Source organism: Sander lucioperca, chromosome 5 (genome assembly GCF_008315115.2).
Source record: "Sander lucioperca isolate FBNREF2018 chromosome 5, SLUC_FBN_1.2, whole genome shotgun sequence".
Lineage (NCBI taxonomy): Eukaryota > Metazoa > Chordata > Actinopteri > Perciformes > Percidae > Sander > Sander lucioperca.
Window position 1 is genome coordinate 15,244,934 of NC_050177.1, and position 27,633 is coordinate 15,272,566.

At 40.9% G+C, this 27,633-nt stretch overlaps 3 protein-coding genes across 3 annotated transcripts; all 3 read left to right on the plus strand.

Moving 5' to 3' along the window:
• Positions 1 to 4,050: 4,050 nt before the first annotated feature.
• LOC116055570 (olfactory receptor 1-like) lies at positions 4,051 to 5,016 on the plus strand. The gene has a single exon (XM_031307579.1). It carries the CDS (start codon positions 4,051 to 4,053, stop codon positions 5,014 to 5,016), a length of 966 nt encoding a protein of 321 aa, XP_031163439.1.
• Positions 5,017 to 10,373: 5,357 nt separating this feature from the next.
• Positions 10,374 to 11,383, plus strand: LOC116055571 (olfactory receptor 11A1-like). The gene has a single exon (XM_031307580.2). It carries the CDS (start codon positions 10,374 to 10,376, stop codon positions 11,364 to 11,366), a length of 993 nt encoding a protein of 330 aa, XP_031163440.1. The 3' UTR covers positions 11,367 to 11,383.
• A 12,220-nt stretch (positions 11,384 to 23,603) lies between these two features.
• LOC116055572 (olfactory receptor 11A1-like) lies at positions 23,604 to 24,709 on the plus strand. The gene has a single exon (XM_031307581.2). It carries the CDS (start codon positions 23,604 to 23,606, stop codon positions 24,594 to 24,596), a length of 993 nt encoding a protein of 330 aa, XP_031163441.1. The 3' UTR covers positions 24,597 to 24,709.
• Positions 24,710 to 27,633: the final 2,924 nt, after the last annotated feature.

Consider the following 27,633-nt stretch of genomic DNA (forward strand, 5'->3'; position numbering starts at 1 on the left):
CAATTAGCCATCAATTTTCGTAAAACGGCCCATATTTGAGCGTTATATAGTTGATTTCTTGCTTAAAAAAGTCTCAGAAGTGAATTTAATAACGAAATAGCCCAACAAACAATGTATAACTTTGCAGTGTCTGAAATATGAGACCTGCTGTCTCGTCTCCACTGTGTTTCTATGTGGTTCGCTCAAACCAATCAGCGCGCAGCTCATCTAAATATTCATGAGCATACCATATTTGGAAGAAAAGCTCTTGTTCCAAATAGAGCCATATTCACAGGGTAGTTAAGGGCCCATAAAATAGCATTTGAACAATTTCAGCCCAACCAATGTTACATACCCTATTAGGAGACCTTAAGGAACAGTGTAAAATACCCTATATAATCATTCTATCACCACTTTAAACTTTAGCTTTCTCAGCCAAGAATTTATTTGTTGATATTTTGAAAGTTATTTGGAATTGTCCATTGAGCATGGAATTAATCAGCTGGTAAGCTAACATTGCCACTAAGCTATGTTCAGTGCTTAATTTGTAAAGTGGGAGGGGGGGTGGACTGGAAAACGGGGGTTGGAGGTAACGAAAAAAAAAAATAATTACACTGCCTACGTAGCTTCTCTGACTAAAAAACCTAAACAACGCTGTGTGTACACCAGGGCAATGTTTATTTTTATTTCAGAACATGCACTGCATGGGTGCGAAATGTAAAAAATAAAAAAATAAAAATACACTGCAACAATCGTTTTCACAAGCAGCAATTATCTATATTAAATTAACCAAAAAAAAACACCGTGGTCTCCACATTCTTGATCGGCAGAAACGGTTTTTGCTTGTTTGGGATCCGACTGGCCAGCGTATTTGAAAAAGTTAAGCAAACTTTGTTGTCTTTTTGACATTTTTCCCCTGAGTGAAATGAGGCTATAACAGCAATCTCAACCAGCACAAGCGCTTGTGTCACTTGAAGTGCAGCGCCGCGCTGTTGAAGTGCCTCCCCTCCCTCCGTCCCTCTCCCTCCTCTGTCTTACCCTGAAAATTCACCTCAAAACGCATCGAAAATGCAAACACAAGATTTTTGTGGAACTTCAATGGGGAATGAAGACTAACAAGACAGATAACAACACTGAATACTACACAAACAGTATTTTTTATTTTTTTTCATTTAGGCGATTCATTTTTCATAGTGACACAGGAGGTGCCGGATCCAATAGAAAAGGTTCCAGATCCAACATCGGAGGTGCCGGAACATGTTCCGGCTCAAATTAAGCCCTGGCTATGTTGTGGCTGTTGTTTTTTTCTTCAGATTTGGGGCTTGAAGAGAGAAAGAAACTATGGGGAATTACCGAGCCAGTTTTAATTTCGATCATTTACCGCGTTTATCATGACTTTATCTTCCCAGTCTACCTGGACAGAAGGCAAGAGTTAGACAGGCTCTGAGCGGCAACTTAGTTCTTAATTATATTTTATTACAGAGCATGTCTTCTACCAATATCACAAATCCGTCTCCAGAAAAGCCTACATCGTCTAGTCCAACACTCCCCTCAACTGGTCCGTCCTCGACACCAAATAACTGGTGATGATCGTCGGAGTGCTCAATCACCTATTTTTGAGGGGGAAATAAACTTTTTTCGCCGCAAATATTTCACCGCGAAAGCATGAACTGTACTCTGGAGGACATCCACCAGACCAGCAGGCGTCCGTGGATTGTTGTCGGCCGCGGCAGGCAGGGAAAGCGGGGAGGAAGTAGAAGGATGCCGGTCGGTCCTGCTAGCCCGGCTAAGGCAACTAACACACTGTTCGCCACTGCAGAGACTACTATTCAGCAACGCGAGATGGATCGCACACAAAATGGATATATATGCTACAAATACACAGGGAACTGCTGCTTGTTGATTATTACCCAAGCCGGGCTGAACACACTCACTCATCCCAGACGGCAGCTAGCAGCTAACAGGGTAGGTGAATTTAAACAATGTCTGAGTTGAAAACGCATCTCATTGTCATGTAAGGGTCTTGTTCATGTTGCACAGACATTTTAATTGCATTTTGTGTCTGTTAAGAGGCACAAAGGCACTCTTTACCTTATACCCTCAAAACTGCCGTTTTAGCTAAGTGGGAGCTCTCGGCTTTAGCTGCAGCAGCTCCATGTAGCTAGCACCGATTCGGCTCATTTTTTTTGCTATCGACAGTACTCACATACGTATAGCGATCAAGATTAACGTTAAAATTGCTCGGAGTTCTCCTTTAACATCACTGAAACAACCGCTAAAAGACAGCTACCTTGCAGAGCTCTGTGCCAGACTGACAGCCACCCTTTCTGGGCTTAACAACACTGCAACAACCGTTAAGAAGACAGAGACCTTGCGGTCCTCTGGCCCGACTGAAAGCCAACCTTTCTCGGCTTAACGTCACTAAAACAACCGCTAAAATACAGCAAGGTCGCAGTCATCTGTACCCAGGTCACAGAATTTCGGCAGGAGGGAGATTTTCGGTTCTACTTACCAGACCTCGTTATATATAAAAATTAAATAAAATATAGCCTTTCTTCCATAAAGACTTTGTCTAAGTTTAGTAGATAGAAAATATGTTGTGATCTACAAGGTGATGTACAAAAAGTAGCTTGCCTATACACTGTACATTACACATTATGATTGCATGTCAGTTCTTAATGAAGTAGGAATCATCTTACTGTCCAATATTTCATAACCTTGAAGCTATCGATGGTAACGTTAGACTAGAATATTCCATAATGTAACATACCACACATTGCAGAGCGACCTGTAGATAACATGAGCTGTGTCCCAATTCAACAATTTATGCTACAGGGTTGCTTTGCCAAAGTAAAATTTCATGTTTCCATTATGAGTAAGTCAAACTTGCGGTCAGCCATGGCTCGCCAGGTTGATTGGTCCTTTGGTAACGTTAGGAAGTTGCATGTGTTAGCATGGCTAAGTTAGCACCAGTAGGGATCACTTCACCGGCTGTCTCTTTTTTTGTTGCGAGTAACTGTGAGTACACTATATAATTTAATGCAAGCACACAAATTAGCGTAAACTGTGTAGAATATTGATAGTTAAAATTGTTTGTGCTCATGTCAAAAGAGCTGCGTGTAGTCATTGAGGAAGAGGAAGTTAGTTTAGGACTTATATGGCATAAATGTGCATTGTGTACCAGACAGACAAGGAGAGGGAGAGAATAGATTGGCGCTCATTTCGGAGGACAACTTGTTGGACCGAGCTCTGACATGTCTGTCGCTAGGGAAACTTAGTCTCTGTGTTGTGAACCAACAGCTGTGTTGTAACTCTTATGCTGGACTCAGTAAACTTGGCTGACTGAACTCATCGTCTCCGATTGGTCCTTGTGTATGGTGAACGTAAATCCAATAAAAGAAGGCGCGGGAATTAAATAACGGGTCAGATTAGTCCGGCCTTAGGGCCTCTTTGGACAATTCCCACTACAACCGTTGTCGCTCTTAATGCTCCGTCATCTCACAGCGCCGCGGTCAAGCTGTGCGTTCCATACAGATGCTAAAGGTTGATTTAGCCAAGCATCAGTATTTTACAGAACAGGAGGGGACAACAAAGCATTACACTAAACGATGTAAAATATGTTGAATATATGATTCATATTCATATTCATGATTCCAGTAACTGGTTTCTTTGACGATGATGTCTTTGACGATGACGTCAGTCTGCTGCTGTGGGCGGCCACAGACTCTCGTTTAGAAGAAGCAGAAGCAGAGTTACAGTTCAGTACGGAGGGACTCACAGTATCATTCACACAATGTCACAAACTGTTTGTAGTTTCTCCCCTAACCATTATGTTGACTTTAAATAAGAGTGGTAAGTTTTAATAATTATTAGTATAGTACTGGAAAAGGGTTAGGATTACATTACTGTTACATTACATTATTTTTGACTGTAAGAATACTGTTTGTGTTGATGCTTTAGCTGCACTCTGTGATACATGTTAACATTTAAAACTGCTGCACACTTGTAACAGACAACATATGACATAATACTCGTATTGTGATACAGTCTGTTGAACATAAAAGGGGAATCATGATAAACTCTTCATATGTTTCATATTTCGCACTTGCTGCTTACTTTGACACTGGGTTGTTTAAATATTTATATTTCTTGCTCATTATGTCTTTGTATGTTTTCATAGTTTGTGCTAATCTTTTACTGATTGTGGTTATCTGTATGAACAGAAGCTTACATGAACCTATGTACCTTTTTCTGTGCAGCCTGTTTGTAAATGAACTGTATGGTAGTACAGGGTTGTTTCCATTCCTTCTGGTTCAGATCCTCTCTGACATTCACGCTGTTTCTGCTCCCTTCTGTTTCCTGCAGATGTTCTGTGTGTATACTTATGGTGGTGTGGAGTTTACTAACTTAGCCGTTATTTCTTATGACAGATATCTTGCTATTTGTTATCCTCTGCAATATCACGTACATATGACCTCTAGTAAGGTTGTTGTGCTTATTGCTGTAACATGGTCTCTTCCTTTTTTTGCTGTTTTTGTCACAACATTATTGAGTGTCTCCTTACAGCTGTGTGGGAACATCATTAATATAGTTTACTGTGACAACTATTCCATCATAAAATTGGCTTGCTATGAAACAAGAGTAAATGATGTCTATGAACTCGTTGCTGCTTCTCTAATAGTCTGTGTTCCTGTATCTATAATCTTTTACACTTACATTAAGATCCTTAAAGTGTGTTTTTCTGGTTCTAAACAGACCAGACAGAAAGCTGTCAGTACCTGCACACCTCACCTCGCTTCTCTGATCAACTTTTTCTTTGGTTCTTTCTTTGAAATATTACAGAGCAGGTTTGATATGAGCAGTGTACCCAACGTGTTACGAATATTGTTGTCATTGTATTTTCTGACATGCCAACCGATCTTTAACCCTGTAATGTACGGCCTCAACATGTCCAAAATACGCATCATGTGTCAAAGTCTGCTTTCAACTTCTGTTTTGGGAGGTTGCCGTAATTTCTTTTATCATTCAGGAACATGAGCCATGACATTAGAATTTAATTTGAAATTGTCCTTGAAGTTGTTTTTTAAAATTTTTGCTTTGATTGTTAGGTTTATATCGTTTTCACTTGATCTGAGAGACATGGTGTAGATGTGGCAGTGGATATGACACATGCATTTGGTGTGGGAGACCCGGGTTTGATTCCCACTGTGATACATCAACCAATGTGTCCCTGAGCAAGCCACTTAACCCCTAGTTGCTCCAGAGGAGTGTGACCTCTGATGTATAGCAATTGTAAGTCGCTTTGGATAAAAGCGTTAGCTAAATGACATGTAATGTTTTTGTTATTACGTGACATAGCAGCTAGACGCATTTGTTAAAGACATTTTAGAGTCAGTAACTGTGCATGGGCAGTTCAGGTGAATACTAATGAGGTACCCACTTAACCTTGTAGTCTTGAACATATATTGAGTGGTCCTCAACATGTCCAAAATACGCATTGTGTGTAAAAGTATGCTTTCAAGTTATGTTGGGAAGTTAAACAAATAAAACAAAGTTGATCTAGTCAGTGAAAGGGGATTTCCTTATGCCTATTATTGTTTCATGCTCGCAATGCTATGTTTTAATTCGGGCTGTCAATCGAATAAAATATATAATCATGATGAATTGCATGATGTTCATATATAAAAACAATAGTTTAAAAAGTGCCTTGAAAGAGGAAACAAAAGCACATACAAATCAATACACATCATTGTAAAAGTGAAAACAGAAGACAGGGCAGCTTTTAAGGACAGGACAAAATGGCAATTCAATCAGATCACAGAACATGCTTGCATTATTGCGCTTATTTATTTATTTTATTCATTTTAGGTTTATTTAACAGGGACAATGCACACTAATAATACATATAAAAATGTAAAATGTGCCAGAATTAGCCAAAAGGCTATTTAACATCTGCTGTCCCTGGACAGATCGTACAATGTCACACCTAAAAAGATAAAAGGATTATAATAGTACATATAGGTTTAGCCCAGTACAAGTAAAATTGACAATGAATGTAAAAATTAAACAAATGACAAGATCAACATATAAACAAGAACAGATGGTCAATATCAACATCAATACCAACACACACATACACACACAAGCTAAACGTTCAGTCCATGTAACAGACAACCTCATAGGCATAGCACAGGTGGCACAAACAGGCAGGACAGGAAAGACAAAATAGCAGCAAGATTTAGTGTCTACATGTAATGTCGACAGTCCCGATGACCTGTTAGCCACTTATTTAAGTTAAATTTAATAGAAACGTATGTTTTAAAATTTCTAATGTGAGTTGGAATGAGGTTCCATTCATGAGCAGCGCTGACTGAAAAAGCTGTTTGACTAAATGCACTTTTCCTCAACGGGACAATGCAGACCTCTTGCTGCACTCCTTGTAGATCTGTAAGCGTTTGGTACTGTGTTTACAAACTGGCTCAATACCTGAGGAGCCAGTCCATGGAGAATTTTGTACATAAGACAGAGATCTGTATATCTAATCAAATTTTCGAAACTGAAAAGATTGTATTTTTTTAAAACATGACAATGATGATAATATATGGGTTTCCTATCAAGTACTTTAAGAGTTTTTTATATAGGGAGAGTAGTGGATTGAGAAAAGTGTTGCACGTTTGTGACCAGGTTGTCAAACAGTAGGTGATATGGGATAAAATCATTGAGTGCATAAACATCATTGCAGCCCTTGATGACATGCTATTGCGGACATGTCTAAAGTTTGCCAGGTTGAACTTAATTCGATTACAAACCTTCTTAATATGTGATTTAAAATTAAGATTGTTATCAATGTATACTCCAAGGTATTTAAAATTTGAGACGACTTGTATTCTCTCCTCTGCTACGACTACATCCGGTTAAGCACAGCAACTTTTAGATTTATTAAAAAGCATACATAAAATTATGGATACATTCAGTTGAAGGCAATTGTGATTTAGCCATTCTGTTATCTTTTGCATTGAGTTTGTTAGCAGATCACAGTAACAGTGTTGGCATTAAGAAAAACATTTGGCAGGTCATTTACATACAAAGAAAATAAAAGTGGACCCAAATAACATCTGATTGATGATTCCTAACTCTAACAAACTGAGTCCGATGTGTTAAGTAAGATTCTACCCATTTAATAGTGCCTGCGCAGAAGTTAAACGTTTGTAATTTAGATAGAACTTCATGATTAATGGTATCAAAGGCTTTTTTTAAATCTAGAAAAACAGCACCAACAACCCCTCCTCGATCCAACAGTGACTTGACTTTTTCAACGAAATAGCAATTGGCTGTTTCTGTTGAATGATTAATACGGAAGCTGAATTGATTTGGTTGTAAAGGATTGGAACTGGTATTTAAATAATTTGTCATTTGTTCTGAGACAAGTTTTTCAGCCACCTTGGAAAACACCAGCAGGATACTAATGGGTCTGTAGTTGCAGATGGACAAGCGATCACCTCCTTTAAATACAGGAAAGACTGCAGCTAATTTCCACACATTTGGGAACAATCCCCGAGCAAATGAAAGGTTAACTATTTTCGTAATTGGGTAGACTAAGATTCAGAAAGGTCTTTCAACATAATAGTGTTCATACCAATGACATCTTTCGCTCGAGATGGCCTCAGAGTTGGAATCACTCTCATAACATCTGCCTCACTGATATATTCTATATTGAAAGCTGGTTCTGTCTGTCTGACTTGGCAAGGAGTATTGTTATATTCAGAGGAAAAATACTTGATGATGTTTTCTACTGAGTCAATGAAATGATTATTGAGAGCATCAGCTACTTCAGCTGGCTTGTTTATTAATTTTCCACTATCTCTGCTTGCTCTAGATTTAATGGCAGATTTTAAAGCCATATCCCGTTTTTTCATTAGATTTAAGATTTCTGTGGTTATCCAAGGAATGGTGTTCCTTTTTTTTCCTATGTCGTCTGCATGTGAAAGCATTAATTGATCGCTTCAGTTGTTGCGTAACTCTTTCTTCTTCCAAAGATTTTCCTACAAGTACGTTCTCCCAGTTGATGCTCTGAACAGCATTTCATTTCAAAGGAAATGAGTGGTGCTGAGAGGAATTTGCGCTATTATAGCATTCATTTTCACAGTCCTAGTTTTAATCATATGAAGCAAATTCACATGATCTAAAACCCTAAAACGTTAACATTATCAGCCAAGAATTTATTAGTTGATATTTTGAAAGTTATTTGAAATTGTCCATTGAGCATGACCTTCCTCCACAGCGCTGTGGAGGAAGGTCTGGCTAGTCCACACAGCATTCCTGGATGCGATATTACGAATCCTACTATGGACACGCCAAGACCCGCCTTTCAATAGAAGCTCGATTGGTCAAGGTTAGGATAGCCGATTGGTCAGGGGATAGGACCTGTACAAATCGGGTTACGTTACCTTGTGTAAGCATGGACGCCTGGCCAATAGTAGTGATTGAAGGGCGGGTCTTGGCGTGGCCATAGTAGGATTCGTAATTTCGCTTCTGTTAGAATATATTTTGTAAAAGTGTTGAGAAAAGGTTTTAGAGTTCATGGGGCTGACCTCAATGCCTCTGTTTCCCTGGGTTAAAGGAAGAGTGAGAAAGAAACTCTGATCAGGGGAGGGGACGAGGCAAAACAATGGTCAGCACTATGCAAGCGCGGGATTTGTGACACTGTATGGAAATGACCTGGCTCTCATGAAAACTCCTTAAAGTTTGCAGGAGATTAAAACACAGGTGTTCAAAATCCAACAATAGCGGCTTGCTTCTTCTGAGCTGAGAATTGGAAGTCAAGGTCATGTTTTTTATACAGTGTTACAAATTAGTCAGGAGCCGGCTGGAGCCAGAAGATCTGGACTGGATCCAAACTGATGAGGGCCCCACCAGGGATGGGACAGAAATGGATAAATAGACAGCATTTTAACTTAGCAGCACCTGATGCCAGGGGAAACTCTGTCAGTTCGTTAGGAGATAGAGACTCTGCCTTGTATCAGATCCATGTACATGTACTTGTATTTCTGCAATATCATTCACTAAACTTGTTATTAACTTTAACTGGACGAATCTTGGTCTTGATTTGATTCCTGAGTTTTATTTCTCTGATCTACCAGTAAACGAACACAAATAGTGACTAAAGAATTGGAGTCAGGTTAAGTCTGGCCTTTTTAGGGCCAGACCGGTCAAATCGGTCACTTCTTAGAACTAAATCCTACACTTTCTGGATGGGAGAAAAACATGCTCTGGTTTATTGCCATTTCTTTAAACCAATCACAATCGTCTTGCGCGGTGCTAAGCTCCGGACAGAACCACGGTGCCTCTGTGAAATAGTCTCAGGAAGGAACTTGTCTTGGTGGAACGTGTCAATCAAAAGTAGTTTTAGTCGTGCAACATAAAACTCAGATTGTCTCTCTACATACTACTCACTACTGTTATCTCTCTACATACTACTCTCTACTCCTGTCTCTCTACATACTACTCTCTACTCCTGTCTCTCTACATACTACTCTCTACTGTTGTCTCTCTACATACTACTCTCTACTGCTGTCTCTCTACATACTACTTTCTACTGCTGTCTCTCTACATACTACTCTCTACTGCTGTCTCTCTACATACTACTCTCTACTGCTGTCTCTCTACATACTACTCTCTACTGTTGTCTCTCTACATACTACTCTCTACTGTTGTCTCTCTACATACTACTCTACTGTTGTCTCTCTACATACTACTCTCTACTGTTGTCTCTCTACATACTACTCTCTACTGATATCGCTCTACATACTACTCTCTAATGTCTCTACATACAGAACAGGAGGGGACAACAAAGCATTTCACTGAACATGTAACGTTATGTTGAATATATGACAAACTTGAATTTGAAGTGATCCCACCACTTTAAATATTTTAATATTTCTGTAGATCGCTTTTAAATGAAATTGTTTTTAACTACCAACAAATTAAAATTATTTTCTGAGCATCAGTTAGAAAATCAGTAATTGGTTTCTACGCAATGACGTCAGTCTGCTGCTGTGGGCGTCCACTGACTCTCAATGTTTAGAAGAAGCAGAAGCAGAGTTACAGTTCAGTACGGAGGGACTCACAGTATCATTCACACAATGTCACAAACTGTTTGTAGTTTCTCCTCTAACCATTATGTTGACTTTAAATAAGAGCGGTAAGTTGTAAGATGTTTGTCACACATGATGCATCACTCATTTGTTGACTGTAAGAATAGTGTTTGTGTTGATGCTTTAGCTGCACTCTGTGATACATGTTAACATTTAAACAGTTGCACACTTGTAACAGACAACATGTTACATTATAATACTCATATTGTGATACAGTCTTTTGAACATAAAAGGAGAATCATGATAAACTCTTCATATGTTTCATATTTCACACTTGCTGCTTACTTTGACACTGGGTTGTTTAAATATTTATATTTCTTGCTCATTTTGTCTTTGTATGTTTTCATAGTTTGTGCTAATCTTTTACTGATTGTGGTTATCTGTATGAACAGGAGCTTACATGAACCTATGTACCTTTTTCTGTGCAGCCTGTTTGTAAATGAACTGTTTGGTAGTACAGGGTTGTTTCCATTCCTTCTGGTTCAGATCCTCTCTGACATTCACACTGTTTCTGCTCCATTCTGTTTCCTGCAGATTTTCTGTTTGTATACTTATGGCAGTGTAGAGTTTACTAACTTAGCCGTCATTTCTTATGACAGATATCTTGCTATCTGTTATCCTCTACAATATCACATGCATATGACATCTAATAAGGTTGTTGTGCTTATTGCTGTAACATGGTCTCTTCCTTTTTTTGCTGTTTTTGTCACAACATTATTGAGTGCCTCCTTACAGCTGTGTGGGAACATCATTACTAAAGTTTACTGTGACAACTATTCCATCATAAAATTGGCTTGCTATGACACCAGAGTTAATAATGTGTATGAACTTGTGGCTGCTTATCTAATATTCTGTGTTCCTGTAACTGTAATTGTTTACACTTACATTAAGATCCTTAAAGTGTGTTTTTCTGGTTCTAAACAGACCAGACAGAAAGCTGTCAGTACCTGCACACCTCACCTCGCTTCTCTGCTCAACTTTTTCTTTGGTTCTTTCTTTGAAATATTACAGAGCAGGTTTGATATGAGCAGTGTACCCAACATGTTACGAATATTGTTGTCATTGTATTTTGTGACATGCCAACCGATCTTTAACCCTGTAATGTACGGCCTCAACATGTCCAAAATACGCATCATGTGTCAAAGTCTACTTTCAAGTTCTGTGTTGGGAGGTTGCTTTAATTTCTTTTATCGTTCAGGAACTGGCACGGTATCGGGATCGAACATTTCTTAACGATACCCAGCCCAACTGAAGAGGTACATGAGTTAGAATTAGAATTAGAATTTAATTTGAAGTTGTCCTTGAAGTGCTTTTTTAAATTGTTGCTTTGTTTGTTACGTTTAAATCGTTTTCACTTGATCTGAGAGACATGGTGTAGATGCTTTTGTTATTAAGTGGAATAGCAGCTAGATGCAAACAACTAAGAGTAAACTAGAAATGCAAAAGAATATGGTCCTTTTGTCAAAGACATTTCGAGTCAGTAACTGCCTTAATTATAGACATTTTACAGTCAGTAGCTGCATTTGTTAAAGACCTTTTAGAGTCAGTAACTGCATTTGTTAAAGACATTTTAGAGTCCGTTAATGAATTTGTTAAAGACATTTTAGAGTCAGTAACTGTGCATAGGCAGTTCAGGTGAATGCTAATGATGTATATTGAGCAGGTTTAATTTGTACAGTGGGCCTTAACATGTCCAAAATATGCATTGTGTGTAAAAGTATGCTTTCAAGTTATGTTTGCCCTTGGCCGATACCCAGCCGAACTGAAGAGGTACATGAGTCATGACATTAGAATTTAATCCTTCAAGTGCTCTTTTTTAATTTTTGCTTTGTTTGTTACGTTTATATCGTCTTCACTTGATCCGAGAGACATGGTTTAGATGTTTTTGTAATTAAGTGGAATAGCAGCTAGATGCAAACTAGAAATGCAAAAGAATATGGTCCATTTGTTAAAGACATTTTAGAGTCAGTAACTGTGTATAGGCAGTTCAGGAGAATACTAATGAGGTACAGACTTGCATATGCATTGTGTGTAAAAGTATGCTTTCAAGTTATGTTGGGAAGTTAAACAAATAAAAAGTTTCAATAGTGCAACAGTAATAATTTCTCTAGTTAACAAATTGTATCAACAGGTAGGACATTTATCATGCAGATGTCCAAACAAAGTTGATCCAGTCAGTGAAAAAGGATCTCCTTATGCCTATTATTGTTGTATGCTCACATTGTTATGTTTTAATTTGGGCTGTCAATCGAATAAAATATATAATCGTGATGAATCGTATGATGTCCATATATTAATACAATAGTTTAAAAAGTGCTTTGAAAGAGGAAACAAAAGCACATACTAATCATACACATACTGTATACACATCATTGTAAAAGTGAAAACAGATCATAGGGCAGCTTTTAAGGACAGGACAAAATGGAAATTCAATCAGATCACAGAACATGCTTGCATTATTGCGCTTTAAAGGAAATGAGGAATTTGCGCTATTATAGCATTCATTTTCACACCTAGTTTTAATCATATGAAGCAAAGGCATGATCTAAAATCCGAAAACTTTAGCAGTCTCAGCCAAGAATTTATTAGTTGATATTTTGAAAGTTATTTGAAATTGTCCATTGAGCATGAATTAACCAACCGGTAATCTTGCCTTGCCAGACCTTCCTCCACAGCACTGCGGAGGAAGGTCTGGCAAGGATTCCTGGATGCAAAATTACGAATCCTACTATGGACATGCCAAGATCCGCCCTTCAATAGCAGCTCGATTGGTTAAGGTTAGGATAGCCGATTGGTCAGGGGATAGGACTATAGTGGAAGTTTTTGTTGTTAGCAGCAGGAGTGCGTATCAAAAACACCAGATGAAACAAATAAGGACGATTTGAGGATTAAACCAAAGTTTGGTCTTTGAGTATTTATTTACATTTGCAAATGCAGAGAAAACAGTTTCACAAGTGCCCATGGCACATCTGAAAGGGTCTTCTGACCCAGCTAGAAAACCATACATCTATATAGTAAAAACTCACTTAAACCACCCCCCTCCAGGATAAGTTTAGCAGCTACGCAGATGAAAAAACACCACAAACAGTCACAATGACTTTACTACCTTTCCCCTCTGATCCTGCTCTCTACTTAGCCTAAACGCCTGTTAAAGCAAGAGACAGAAGGAGACACAGAGCAAATGTTATGGCCCTTCTTCACCCTTATCTGCTAAAGGTAAACAGTAGGAACGCTGAGTTCCAAAAACAAAAAATAACTTTCACAAATAATAGCTTCACCTAGGCTCAAGGTTTTATGATGCCAGTTGCTTCTTCTCTTGGAGTCTCTAAGTCTATAACAAAACTAAAGATTATTGGGAAACTCCTGTAAAGTATATAAGAGAATCTTGTAAGATATCAAACTATAATGTTAAAATAAAATTCCCAATACAGGACCTGTACAAATCGGGTTACGTTACCTTGCATGAGCATTGACGCCTGGCCATAGTAGAATTCCTAATTTCGCTTCCTGGATGGGAGAAAAACATGCTCTGGTTTATTGCCATTTCATTAAACCAATCACAATTGTCTTGGACGGTGCTAAGCTCCGGACAGAGCCACGGTGCCTCTGTGAAGGAAGGAACTTGTTTTGGTGGAACATGTGTACGTTCAAAAGTAGTTTTAGTCGCACAACAGACAACTCAGATTGGACAGGTAGTCTAGCTAGCTGTCTGGATTTACCCTGCGTGATATGAGGAGCAGTTAAAGGTACAATATGTAACTTTTCTGCATTAAAATGTCTAAAAATGACCATACCTATGTTATATATTTTTTGGAGTTGTGTAGTTACACTATCCCAAATGTTTCCATCAAATGGCAAACCCAGAGAAATCTGTTATTTTATTTTCAGACACGTCACGTTTCATTTAGTCGCCCGTCATATAACCTTTCACCATCTAGTTACTCATAACTTCCGCCAACATGAGCACCCAGATGCTACTTTCGATACATTTATTGATTTATTTATTGATACATATCAATATTAATCCAGCTTAATGTTACTACAGTGTATGTGCTGGTTGACAAGTAGCTAACGTTAATGCTAGCTAACGCTTGGTGGATAACATTATAGGGTTACAGCATCACACTCATAAGTTATTAGTAGTATGATTTTTTTGACCATGCATAAAAGCAGCACTGCGCTAACCCACAAAAAGTTCCCTAGTAACGTTAACGTTAGCTGTATAGATAGACGATTAATCTAATGCTAATTTAGCCAGCTAGCACACCCTGCTCTGCCTGCCTCACTCCCCCGGCACAAAGAGACTTCATTCGGGATGATAGCTGACAACACAGCCGGGACATGTAACAATAGCTAGTACTGCTAACGACTCTAACGGCAGTTTAATGAAGCGTCGGGAAACAGAGAATAGCAGACCCAGGCATCCTAGGTGATATGCGAAATGGCGCTGTGTCGTGCGGTAGCCTGTTGCAGCAGCTCCTGATGTGTGTGTGTATTTTGTGTGTTTTAAGTTATTTTTTGGTCTTTAAGTTCAGTTGTTTTTTATAGTAATTAAGAACATCTGTGTAGAGATGGCTTCTGACAACTTCGGAATTTTTCTCTTGGTTCTGTTCTTACTTTGGACGACTTTTGTAAAAAGGAAATATAAGCCTGCTGTCCCAGCGATCGTTATGGGGAATGTACGGTCTCTGGGAAATAAGACGGACGAACTGGCGGCGCTCATTAAAACCCAGAGGGAGTTCCGCGAGTGCAGCATACTGTGTTTTAGAGACATGGCTACACTCGCACATCCCGGACCATGGCGTGGCGGTACCCGGCTTTTTGACGGTTCGGGTGGACAGGGACGTTACAGAAAGCGGTAAGAAGAAAGGAGGGGGGGTTGCACTGTATGTGAGTGAAAAGTGGTGCAATCCCGGACATGTGAATGTGAAGGAACGTTTCTGTAGCCCGGACATTGAACTGCTAGCTGTGGGGTTTCGCCCGTATTATCTCCTGAGGGAGTTTACGTCCGCCATAGTGATCGTTGTGTACATTCCACCATCTGCTGATGGGGAGGCAGCTGCTGACGTCATCCACACCACTGTCTCACAACTTTAAACACAGCAGCCCAATGCGTTCATGGTTATCACTGGGGATTTTAATCATGTTTCACTGGACAAATCCCTCCCGGACTTTCAACAATATATTAACTGCCCCACAAGAGACAATAAAACTCTGGACCTCCTGTATGCTAATGCCAAGGATGCATACAGTGCCACTGCCCTTCCCCCCCTTGGCAAATCAGATCACAACCTTGTCTTGCTGTCTCCTGAGTATGTTCCTCTTGTCCAGCGGCAGCCTGTCCAAAAAAGGACTGTGAGGAGGTGGACTCAGGAGGCTGAGGAGGCTCTGCAGGACTGTTTTGAGTCTACAGACTGGGACGTGCTCTGTGAACCACATGGGGAGGACATCAATAATATGACAGACTGCATCACATCAAATTCTGTGAGAATGTCACCACGCCCTCCCAGACTGTACGCTGCCTTCTCACTCACAAGCCGTGGATCACCAGTGACTTTCAGGTCATGGGACAGACAGGAGCTGAGGGACAGGAGCTGAGGGAAGCACAGCACAAACTACGGGATAAACTGAGGGAATGTAAAAACTCCTACAGGAGGAAGCTGGAGGCCAGTCTACAGGAGAACAATAATAGGGAGGTGTGGACAGGGATGAAAGAGATCACCGGGTGTGGGGGTAGAAGAAGACCAACACCAGGCAGCCATGAGAGAGCAAACGAGCTGAACTGTTACTTTAACAGGTTTAGCTCACAGCCATCCCCTGCCTCTTCTACCACTCCACCAACCCCCCACACCCCCTCTCTGCCTCCTCCCCCCCTCTCTTGCTCCCACACCTCCCCCCTCACTCCACTGTGGTCTGCCCACTCCCCCCACAACTACAGCACATCTCATCTCCCCCCACAGACACTTCAAGCACCCCGCTTTTCATTCACACCTGGCCAGGTGAGGAGACAGCTGGAGAGGCTTCACCAGCGCAAGGCTGCCGGCCCGGATGGCATCAGCCCCAGGGTCCTGAAGACCTGCGCCAGTCAGCTGTCTGGTTTTCTCCAAGATGCCTTCAACCTGAGCCTGCAGAGGGTGCCGCTGCTGTGGAAGACGTCCTGCCTTGTCCCGGTCCCCAAGAAGTCGACTCCATCTAGCCTCAAGGACTACCGCCCAGTGGCTCTCACATCCCATGTGATGAAGGTGCTGGAGAGGCTGGTCTTAGCCCACCTGAGGCCGCAGGTGAGATCTTCTCTGGACCCTCTACAGTTTGCCTACCAGCCTCATCTGGGAGTGGACGACGCTGTCATCTGTCTTCTGCAGCAAGCTCATTTGCACCTGGATGGCGGTGGCAGCACTGTGAGAATCACATTTTTTGATTTCTCCAGTGCATTCAACACCATCCAGCCACTGCTACTAGATGAGAAGCTGCAGATGATGGGTGTCAGTGCGCCCACAGCCTCCTGGATCACTGACTACCTGACAGACAGACCACAGTTTGTCCACCTGGACCGTGTTCTGTCTGATGTGGTGGTGAGTGGTACGGGGGCTCCACAGGGGACTGTGCTGTCTCCTTTTCTGTTCATCTTATACACCACAGACTTCCAGTACAACTCAGAGTCGTGTCACCAGAAGTTCTCTGATGACTCTGCAGTTGTTGGGTGTATAAGGGATGGACAGGAGGGAGAGTACAGAGCGCTGGTGGACAACTTTGTGGAGTGGTCTGGTAAGCCCTTCGGGCCCTTCGGATCCTTCGGGCCCTTCGGTACCTTGCAACTTCCTCCGGAGTCCTCTGGGATAACATATCCCGGAAAGACTCCTTCTTCAGTCCACGGTGTTCGTGGGTTACCGCCCCTTGAGGCACCTAAGACCACAGCTCCTCGCCGCAGCTTCAGCAGTGGAAACTTTGAACATTGTCCACTCGGGTTCATCTGTGGTGTAGCTAGAATGCAAGACTAGTTTATTGTCAACTACATATGGTTGTATTCATATTTGGTTTTTGAAGCATTGGTGCTTGTGTAAATTGTATTTAGTGTTGTATTTTCAACTTTAATCACATAAAACAACACAGGACTTTCACCTGGGCAGGCGGGCATCGCGTCCCGCGTGTGTTGCTTTGTTTCCCGGGGATAGTGGCGCTTTGTTTCCCGGGGATAGTGGTGCTTTGTTTCCCGGGGATGGCGTCCCCGCGTGTAGCGTTTTGTCCCGCGTGTTACTGTGTTACTGTTGCACTTTTGTGTAATTTTTCGCAGCTTTAGAAGTTATATTTTCTGTCATTAAAATCTGCCAAACGCAACAACCTGCCTGTTCGTTGGAGAATGCAATGTTAAGCTAGCAGTATACCTGAAGATTACGTGGTCTGCAACAACTTTTAGAACATAAAAGTCTTTCACTATCTTTTATTGTTTCTGAATGTAGCACTTGAAGCATTTCAGCATATTTGATGAAGCTGATGTACCGGCATCATTCTTGAGAGTTTGGTTTGTATCCACATGGTTGAATGCACTTATTGTAAGTCACTTTGGATATGGCATCAGGTAAGTAAATGAAATGCAGTGTTTTCCCTACAGGAACCCCAGCCAGGCCAGAAATCCTTTTTTGTAATGCCAGAAATAACACCAAATATCTATTGTTTCCCTAATTCATTCAGCGTTGCACTGCAGCGAGTCTGTGAGCGAGGCAGCTGTCTGTAAGGCAAGGCAAGGCAAGGCAGCTTTATTTGTATAGCACATTTCAGCAACAGGGCAATTCAAAGTGCTTTACATGAAAACAGATTAAAAAATTTAAAACAGATAAAATACAAGAATAAAAGTTACAGTGCAGTATAAGAAATGAAACATTGAAGAGCAATTAAAACAGTTAAATATATAAAAGCAGATAAAATATGAGAAAAGATGCTGGAGCTGCTACCCCCGCGACCCGTTACCGGATAAGCGGAAGAAGATGGATGGAGATAAAATAGGAATTTCTCTTTATATGCTTATATAGATTGTCATACAGTGTCAACAATGCAACTTCAGTATAAGAAATGAAGTTATTTAAAGAAAGGCAACATCAAATAGATAGGTCTTCAGCCTTGATTTAAAAGAACTGAGAGTTGCAGCAGACCTGCAGTTTTCTGGGAGTTTGTTCCAGATATGTGGAGCATAAAAACTAAACGCTGCTTCACCCTGTTTAGTTCTGACTCTGGGGACAACAAGCAGACCTGTCCCAGACCACCTGAGAGGTCTGGGTGGTTCATAGTGTACTAGCAGATCAGAAATGTATTTTGGCCCTAAACCGTTTAGTGATTTATAAACCAGCAAAAGTATTTTGAAATCAATTCTTTGAGGCACTGGAAGCCAGTGTAGAGACTTCAGAACTGGAGTGATGTGATCCACTTTCTTGGTCTTAGTGAGGACTCGAGCAGCAGCGTTCTGAATCAGCTGCAGCTGTCTGATTGATTTTTTAGGGAGACCTGTAAAGACTCCGTTACAGTAGTCTAGTCTACTGAAGATAAAAGCATGGACAAGTTTTTCCAAGTCCTGCTGAGACATAAGTCCTTTAACCCTTGATATATTTTTAAGGTGGTAATAGGCTGACTTTGTAACTGTCTTAATGTGGCTGTTAAAATTCAGGTCTGAGTCCATGACTATACCAAGATTTCTGGCTTTGTCTGTTGTTGTTAACATTATCGTTTGAAGCTGAGTGCTGACTTTTAATCGTTCCTCTTTTGCTCCAAAAACAACCACCTCAGTTTTTTCTTCATTTAATTTAAGAAAGTTCTGGCACATCCAGTCGTTAATTTGTTCAATGCACTTAGTCAGTTGTTGTATTGGACTATAGTCCCCTGGCAATAAGGTTATATAAATTTGTGTGTCATCCGCATAACTATGGTAACTTATTTTGTTGTTTTCCATAATTTGAGCCAGTGGAAGCATGTAGATGTTAAACAGGAGAGGCCCCAGAACTGAGCCTTGGGGAACTCCGCACGTCATATTTGTATGCTCAGATGTATAATTCCCACACACAAAGTAGTCCCTATTCTTTAAATAAGACTCAAACCACTTTATTACTGAGCCAGAAATGCCAACCCAGTTTTCCAATCGGTCTAGTAATATGTCATGGTCGACTGTATCAAATGCAGCACTGAGATCAAGTAATACTAAGACTGTTTAAGCACTATCTGTGTTTAAGTGGATGCCATTAAAGACTTTAACAAGAGCTGTCTCAGTGCTGTGGTGTGGTCGAAAACCCGACTGGAATGCATCAAAACTGTTGTTTAGTGACAAGAAAAGGTTCAGTTGTTGAGAAACCATTTTTTCAATGATTTTACTTAAAAATGGAAGGTTTGATATCGGCCTATAGTTGCTCATTAGTGACGTGTCTAGATTGTTCTTTTTTAAGAGTGGCTTAATGACTGCAGTTTTCAGGGCCTGTGGAAAGATACCTGAGAGAAGAGATGTGTTTACAATCTGTAGAAGATCTGGAGCCAAACAATTTGCAACATTTTTGAAAAGGCCCATTGGTAGAATATCAAGGCAGCAGGAGGAGGTTTTCAGATGTTGTATAATGTCCTCCAGGTTTTTACGGTTAATCATATGAAATTGGGTCATATTGGAATCTGTTTTGCCTGGACACTGTGACAACACATACCCTGTACTCGCTATGGAAGCACTGACTGTTTGTTTAATTTTCTGAATTTTGTCATTGAAGAAGGTGGCAAAATCATTGCTGGCCTTTGTGGATAAAAGTTCCGATGCTACTGGTACTGGAGGGTTTGTTAACCTATCAACCGTAGCAAACAAAGCACGTGAATTATTATTGTTTTTGGCAATAATGTCAGAGAAGAAGGACCGCCTTGCATTCCTCAGTTCCAAATTATAAGTGCGAAGTCTCTCTTTATAGGTGTTGTAGTGGACCTGGAGATTAGTTTTTCGCCACCTGCGTTCTGCTTTTCGACACTCTCTTTTTTCTGTTCTTACCAGTATGGCATTTCTCCACGGAGATCTTTTCTTATCAGAGACAGTTTTTACCTTAATGGGAGCAATGGCATCAATAACATTTGTAATTTTACAATTGAAATTGTCTACAAGCTCAGTGACTGAGACCCCTGAGAGGGTGGGTGTGGACGAGAAAAGCTGAATGAATGTTTCACTGGTGTTGTCAGTGATATACCATTTTCTTATTAACTTTGTTTGGACACTTTTTTGCACAGAGATAGTGCCATTAAACAAAACACAGGAATGATCAGAGAGAGCAGCATCAGTCACCACAACCTTGGAAATGTTCAAACCCTTCGAGATAATCAAGTCCAGAGTGTGCCCGTTGTTGTGTGTGGGCTCCGTCACATGCTGAGTCAGTCCATAGTTCTCAAAAACATAACACAGTTCTTTTGTCCCTCTATCCTGGGGGTTGTCAACATGAATGTTGAAATCACCAGCAATAACTACACAGTCAAAGTTAATACAGATTAAAGACAGCAGTCCACTAGAGTCGTCAAAGAAGGATGCACAGTATTTAGGTGGCCTGTAGATAATTAGAAATATAGGTCGAGAGGGGGACCTTAGCTGAAGAGCCACATATTCAAAAGAAGCAAAGTTTCCATAAGCTATTTGAGTACATTGGAACGAGTCGTTAAACAAAGTGGCGACTCCACCTCCTTTCTTATTCACTCTATTCTCACTCATAAAACTGAAGTTAGGGGGAGCTGACTCAATGAGAACAGCATCACTGTTGTTATGGTCTAACCAGGTTTAAGTTAAAAACATAAAATCAAGTTTGTGTTTAATAATAAAATCATTGATTAAAAATGATTTACCTGCCAAAGACCTGACATTTAGTAAGGCTAATGTTAGTGTGTTAAAATAATTATCTGTCTTGTTTTTTGGGACAGGCTGTGGCTGACGAGGAATGGATGCTAAATTTGCTAAGTTGGCAGTTAAGTGCTTCTTTTTCTTACTTAGCGGATTCACCATTCTTTTTCTATTACCTATCACAACATAGATTGAAGAAGAATTGAATACACAGGGCCCAGGCTTGTCCTGGAAAGAGTCATGAGTGCCACTAGGCATGCAGCCTGGGCCCAGCACATATCAGTTAAAGCTTGTTTCATTCTGTACACAAGCAGACTTATCAGTCTGTTGAGAAGGAGTTAACTGCCGTCCTGGAGGGGGCAGAGGTGCCTGGCGTTTTACTTTCAGTGGTTGAGTCCAAACAGGGTCAGTTTGATGCTGGGGAGTGATGGATCCTCAAAGGCGTCGGTGTTGGTAAGGGGGTTCGAGGAGTGTTGGACGGGTGAAGGGGGTTGAGATTTCTCATCTCCGCTCTGAGGTCCTCCATGGTCAAATCTTTGCTCAGGTGGGGGCTGTGGTGGATCACTGCCGCACTTTGTTGTGTCTTCCTCTTGTTTTGTTTGTGTTGATTTATCTTGTCCTGTGTCCTTGGCCGAGGGAGCAGATGTGTGGTGCAGAAAGTAAAGTAGGCTAGAGGTGAACAGCTTTACTCCTGGCTTGTTAAGGAAAAGTCCATCTGCTTTAAAAAGATGTATGCAGTCCCAAAAAATGTTAAAATTGTCAATGTCAGGCTTGAGCTATTGGTAGGCCACGCTCACGCAGAAAAATGTTGAAATATGGCAATAGCCTACTATGTCTACAAAAAATGTATAGTCCAGTGATTTATAAGTATCCAAGAGCCGCTGCTCATAGTTTCTCTCAGAGGAAATGTAAGATTATCAGCAGAAATATGCAAGCAGAGGCAGCAGCAAGCAGCAAAGCGTCTGCACTGTAAGAAGCAGGAAGCAAAAGAAAAAGTAGTTAGTTCACGTCTGTAGCAGCAGGACTGTTGAGTATGAAATCTAAACTGCTAAAGTCATTTGAAATGTTGACAGTTACAAACAGGCTCGGTAGTGAACGCCACACTATTGTGTTTTTGTGTTTTTACCTAAGCTGGACCATTCAAGACGTAAGCTTAAATGACATGCAGCACAACAATGGGACAGTTAGGGTTAGTAATATAAAGTGGGTGGGGTTAAAAAAAATTGCGTTTCAGTGACTTGTGTGAAGAAAACAGGGACATGAAGTCCGGTCTCCTGGGTGAAGGTTATGAGTTGTTTGACCCATCCACCATCCCAACCAACCTCCCTATGTGAATCTTCGCTTATTCATAATAATCTCTATTGATGTCTCTCTACATACTACTCTCTACTGATGTCTCTCTACATACTACTCTCTACTGTTGTCTCTCTACATACTACTCTCTACTTATGTCTCTCTGCATACTACTCTCTACTTATGTCTCTCTACATACTACTCTCTACTGCTGTCTCTACATACTACTCTCTACTGTTGTCTCTCTACATACTACTCTCTGCTTATGTCTCTCTACATACTACTCTCTACTGTTGTCTCTCTACATACTACTCTCTACTGATGTCTCTCTACATACTACTCTCTACTGTTGTCTCTCTACATACTACTCTCTACTGTTGTCTCTCTACATACTACTCTCTACTGATGTCTCTCTACATACTACTCTCTACTGTTGTCTCTCTACATACTACTCTCTACTGATGTCTCTCTACATACTACTCTCTACTGTTGTCTCTCTACATACTACTCTCTACTGTTGTCTCTCAACATACTACTCTCTACTGTTGTCTCTCTACATACTACTCTCTACTGTTGTCTCTCTACATACTACTCTCTACTGTTGTCTCTCAACATACTACTCTCTACTGTTGTCTCTCTACATACTACTCTCTACTGTTGTCTCTCTACATACTACTCTCTACCGATATCGCTCTACATACTACTCTCTACTGATATTGCTCTACATACTACTCTCTACTGATATCGCTCTACATACTACTCTCTAATGTCTCTACATACAGAACAGGAGGGGACAACAAAGCATTTCACTGAACATGTAACGTTATGTTGAATATATGACAAACTTGAATTTGAAGTGATTCCATCACTTTAAATACTTTAATATTTCTGTAGATCGCTTTTAAATGAAATTGTTTTTAACTACCAACAAATTAAAATTATTTTCTGAGCATCAGTTAGAAAATCAGTAATTGGTTTCTACGCAATGACGTCAGTCTGCTGCTGTGGGCGTCCACTGACTCTCAATGTTTAGAAGAAGCAGAAGCAGAGTTACAGTTCAGTACGGAGGGACTCACAGTATCATTCACACAATGTCACAAACTGTTTGTAGTTTCTCCTCTAACCATTGTGTTAACTTTAAATAAGAGCGGTAAGTTGTAAGATGTTTGTCACACATGATTCATCACTCATTTGTTGACTGTAAGAATAGTGTTTGTGTTGATGCTTTAGCTGCACTCTGTGATACATGTTAACATTTAAACAGTTGCACACTTGTAACAGACAACATGTTACATTATAATACTCATATTGTGATACAGTCTTTTGAACATAAAAGGAGAATCATGATAAACTCTTCATATGTTTCATATTTCACACTTGCTGCTTACTTTGACACTGGGTTGTTTAAATATTTATATTTCTTACTCATTTTGTTTTTGTATGTTTTCATAGTTTGTGCTAATCTTTTACTGATTGTGGTTATCTGTATGAACAGGAGCTTACATGAACCTATGTACCTTTTTCTGTGCAGCCTGTTTGTAAATGAACTGTTAGGTAGCACAGGGTTGTTTCCATTCCTTCTGGTTCAGATCCTCTCTGACATTCACACTGTTTCTGCTCCCTTCTGTTTCCTGCAGATTTTCTGTTTGTACACTTATGGCAGTGTAGAGTTTACTAACTTAGCCGTCATTTCTTATGACAGATATCTTGCTATTTGTTATCCTCTACAATATCACGTACATATGACATCTAATAAGGTTGTTGTGCTTATTGCTGTAACATGGTCTCTTCCTTTTTTTGCTGTTTTTGTCACAACATTATTGAGTGCCTCCTTACAGCTGTGTGGCAACATCATTACTAAAGTTTACTGTGAAAACTATTCCATCATAAAATTGGCTTGCTATGACACCAGAGTTAATAATGTGTATGAACTTGTGGCTGCTTATCTAATATTCTGTGTTCCTGTAACTGTAATTTTTTACACTTACATTAAGATCCTTAAAGTGTGTTTTTCTGGTTCTAAACAGACCAGACAGAAAGCTGTCAGTACCTGCACACCTCACCTCGCTTCTCTGATCAACTTTTTCTTTGGTTCTTTCTTTGAAATATTACAGAGCAGGTTTGATATGAGCAGTGTACCCAACATGTTACGAATATTGTTGTCATTGTATTTTCTGACGTGCCAACCGATCTTTAACCCTGTAATGTACGGCCTCAACATGTCCAAAATACGCATCACGTGTCAAAGTCTGCTTTCAAGTTCTGTGTTGGGAGGTTGCTTTAATTTCTTTTATCGTTCAGGAACTGGCACGGTATCGGGATCGAACATTTCTTAACGATACCCAGCCCAACTGAAGAGGTACATGAGTCACGGCATTAGAATTTAATTTGAAGTTGTCCTTGAAGTGCTTTTTTAAAATGTTTGCTTTGTTTGTTACGTTTAAATCGTTTTCACTTGATCTGAGAGACATGGTGTAGATGCTTTTGTTATTAAATGGAATAGCAGTTAGATGCAAACAACTAAGAGTAAACTAGAAATGCAAAAAAATATGGTCCTTTTGTCAAAGACATTTCGAGTCAGTAACTGCCTTAATTATAGACATTTTACAGTCAGTAGCTGCATTTGTTAAAGACCTTTTAGAGTCAGTTAATGCATTTGTTAAAGACATTTTAGAGTCAGTAACTGCATTTGTTAAAGACATTTTAGAGTTATTAACTGTGCATGGGCAGTTCAGGTGAATACTAATGATGTATATTGAGCAGGTTTAATTTGTACAGTGGGCCTCAACATGTCTAAAATATGCATTGTGTGTAAATGTATGCTTTCAAGTTACATTTGCCCTTGGCTCAATAGTGTCGACAGTAATCATTTCTTTAGTTAACATATTGTATCAAAAGGTAGGACATTTATCATGCAGATGTCCACACAAAGTTGATCCAGTCAGTGAAAAGGGATCTCCTTATGCCTATTAATGTGTTATGCTCACATTGCTATGTTTTAATTTGGGCTGTCAATCGAATAAAATATATAATCATGATGAATCGCATGATGTCCATATATTAAAACAATAGTTTAAAAAGTGCCTTGAAAGAGGAAATAAAAGCATATACTAATCATACACATACTGTATACACATAATTGTAAAAGTGAAAACAGATCATAGGGCAGCTTTTAAGGACAGGACAAAATGGCAATTTAATCAGATCACAGAACCCTCACCTAAAACGAGTCCGACTTACTGCCGAGAACCCGGACACAGCTCTCGCTTTGGTCGTACAGAGATTGGATGACCCTGAGAAGAGACCACCTCACCCCATACTCCCACAGCACCTCCCACAGTATCTCCCGGGGGACCCGGTGATACGCCTTCTCCAAATCCACGAAACACACGTAGACCGGTTGGGCATACTCCCAGGCTCCCTCCAGGATCTTTGCGAGAGTAAAGATCTGGTTCATTGTTCCACGACCAGGACGGAATCCACATTGTTCCTCTTCAATCTGAGGTTCGACTATCGGCCGAACCCTCCTTTCCAGCACCTTGGAGTAGACTTTACCGGGGAGTTTGAGAAGTGTGATTACCCTGTAATTGGCACACACCCTCTGGTCCCCCTTTTTGAAAAGGGGAACCACCACCCCGGTCTGCCACTCCTTAGGCACCATCCCAGACTTCCACGCAGTGTTGAAGAGGCGTGTCAACCAAGACAGCCCCTCCACACCCAGAGCCTTGAGCATTTCTGGACAGATCTCATCAATCCCAGGGGCTTTGCCACTGTGGAGTTGTTTACCTACATCAGTGACTTCCGCCAGGGAAATTGACAACAATCCCCCCATCATCCTCCAGGTCTACCTCTAACATAGTATTAGTTGGATTCAGGAGTTCCTCAAAGTGCTCCTTCCACCACCCTATTACCTCCTCAGTCGAGGTCCCATCCTTACTGTACACAGCTTGGATGGTTCCCCACTTCCCACTCCTGAGGTGGCAAACGGTTTTCCCGAAGCACCTTGGTGCTGACTGAAAGTCCTTCTCCATGTCTTCTCCAAACTTTTCCCACACCCGCTGCTTTGCCTCTTTCACGGCAGAGGCTGCAGCCCTTCGGTACCTTGCAACTGCCTCTGGAGTCCTCTGGGATAACATATCCCGGAAAGACTCCTTATTCAGTCGGACGGCTTCCCTGACCACTGGTGTCCACCACGGTGTTCGTGGGTTACCGCCCCTTGAGGCACCTAAGACCACAGCTCCTCGCCGCAGCTTCAGCAATGGAAACTTTGAACATTGTCCACTCGGGTTCAATGCCCCCAGCCTCCACAGGGATGCACGAAAAGCTCCGCCGGAGGTGTGAGTTGAAAGTCTGTCGGACAGGGGCCTCCTCCAGACGTTCCCAATTTACTCGCACTACTCGTTTGGGCTTACCAGGTCTAGATATATATTATATATATATATATATATATATATATATATATATATATATATATATATTATAGACAATCCATGACTAGCACAGAAGTCCAACAACAAACAACCACTCTGGTTTAGATCAGGGAGGCCGTTCCTCCCAATCACGCCTCTCCATGTGTCTCCATCATTTTCCACGTGCGCGTTGAAGTCCCCCAGCAGGACTATGGAGTCCCCCACTGGAGCCCCATGCAGGACTCCATTCAAGGTCTCCAAGAAGGCCGAATACTCCGAACTCTTGTTTGGTGCATATGCACAAACAACAGTCAGAGGCGACCCTCTCGTCCACCGGGGTAAACTCCAACGTAGCGGCGCTCAGCTGGGGGCTTGTGAGTTGGTTGGTTCCAGAACCGAGACTGTGCGTAGAGGTAAGCCCACCAGATCTAACCTGTAGCGTTCCACCTCCCGCACCAGTTCCGGCACCTTCTCCCACAGAGAGGGGACGTTTGACGTCCCCAGAGCCAGCGTCTGTTGCCCGGGTCTGGTCCGTCGAGGCCCCTGACCTTCATTGCCACCAGTGTGGCAGCGCACCCGACCCCAGCATTTCCTCCCACAGGTGGTGGGCCCATGGCCCAACTGAATAACTAATTTAGATACTTTTTGGAAGAAGTAACTAGTAACTGTAACTAATTACTTTTTAAAAGTAACTTGCTCAACACTGTGGCTCACTAGCTAACTGGTCAGCTAGCTGCCAATACAGATTGAATCAAGAAAAACTTAATTATATTGTGGAAACTGCAGTTATTTTATTAGCATGACATGAATAAACGTAACGTGATTAAACTTGAATGGGTAAACTCGTCCGTGAACAGATGCATTTTAATCGATAGTGTTTAGCAATAAAAACTCCTATAATTCCACGCAACTTCCCAACGTCATCAAACGTCTGTGTTTGCAATCCATTGTTTTGGTTGAGAGA

Bases quoted from the DNA above. Each gene is read 5' to 3' on its own strand.
- LOC116055570 (XM_031307579.1), top strand. From the start codon at position 4,051: ATGATAAACTCTTCATATGTTTCATATTTCGCACTTGCTGCTTACTTT.
- LOC116055572 (XM_031307581.2), top strand. From the start codon at position 23,604: ATGATAAACTCTTCATATGTTTCATATTTCACACTTGCTGCTTACTTT.
- LOC116055571 (XM_031307580.2), top strand. From the start codon at position 10,374: ATGATAAACTCTTCATATGTTTCATATTTCACACTTGCTGCTTACTTT.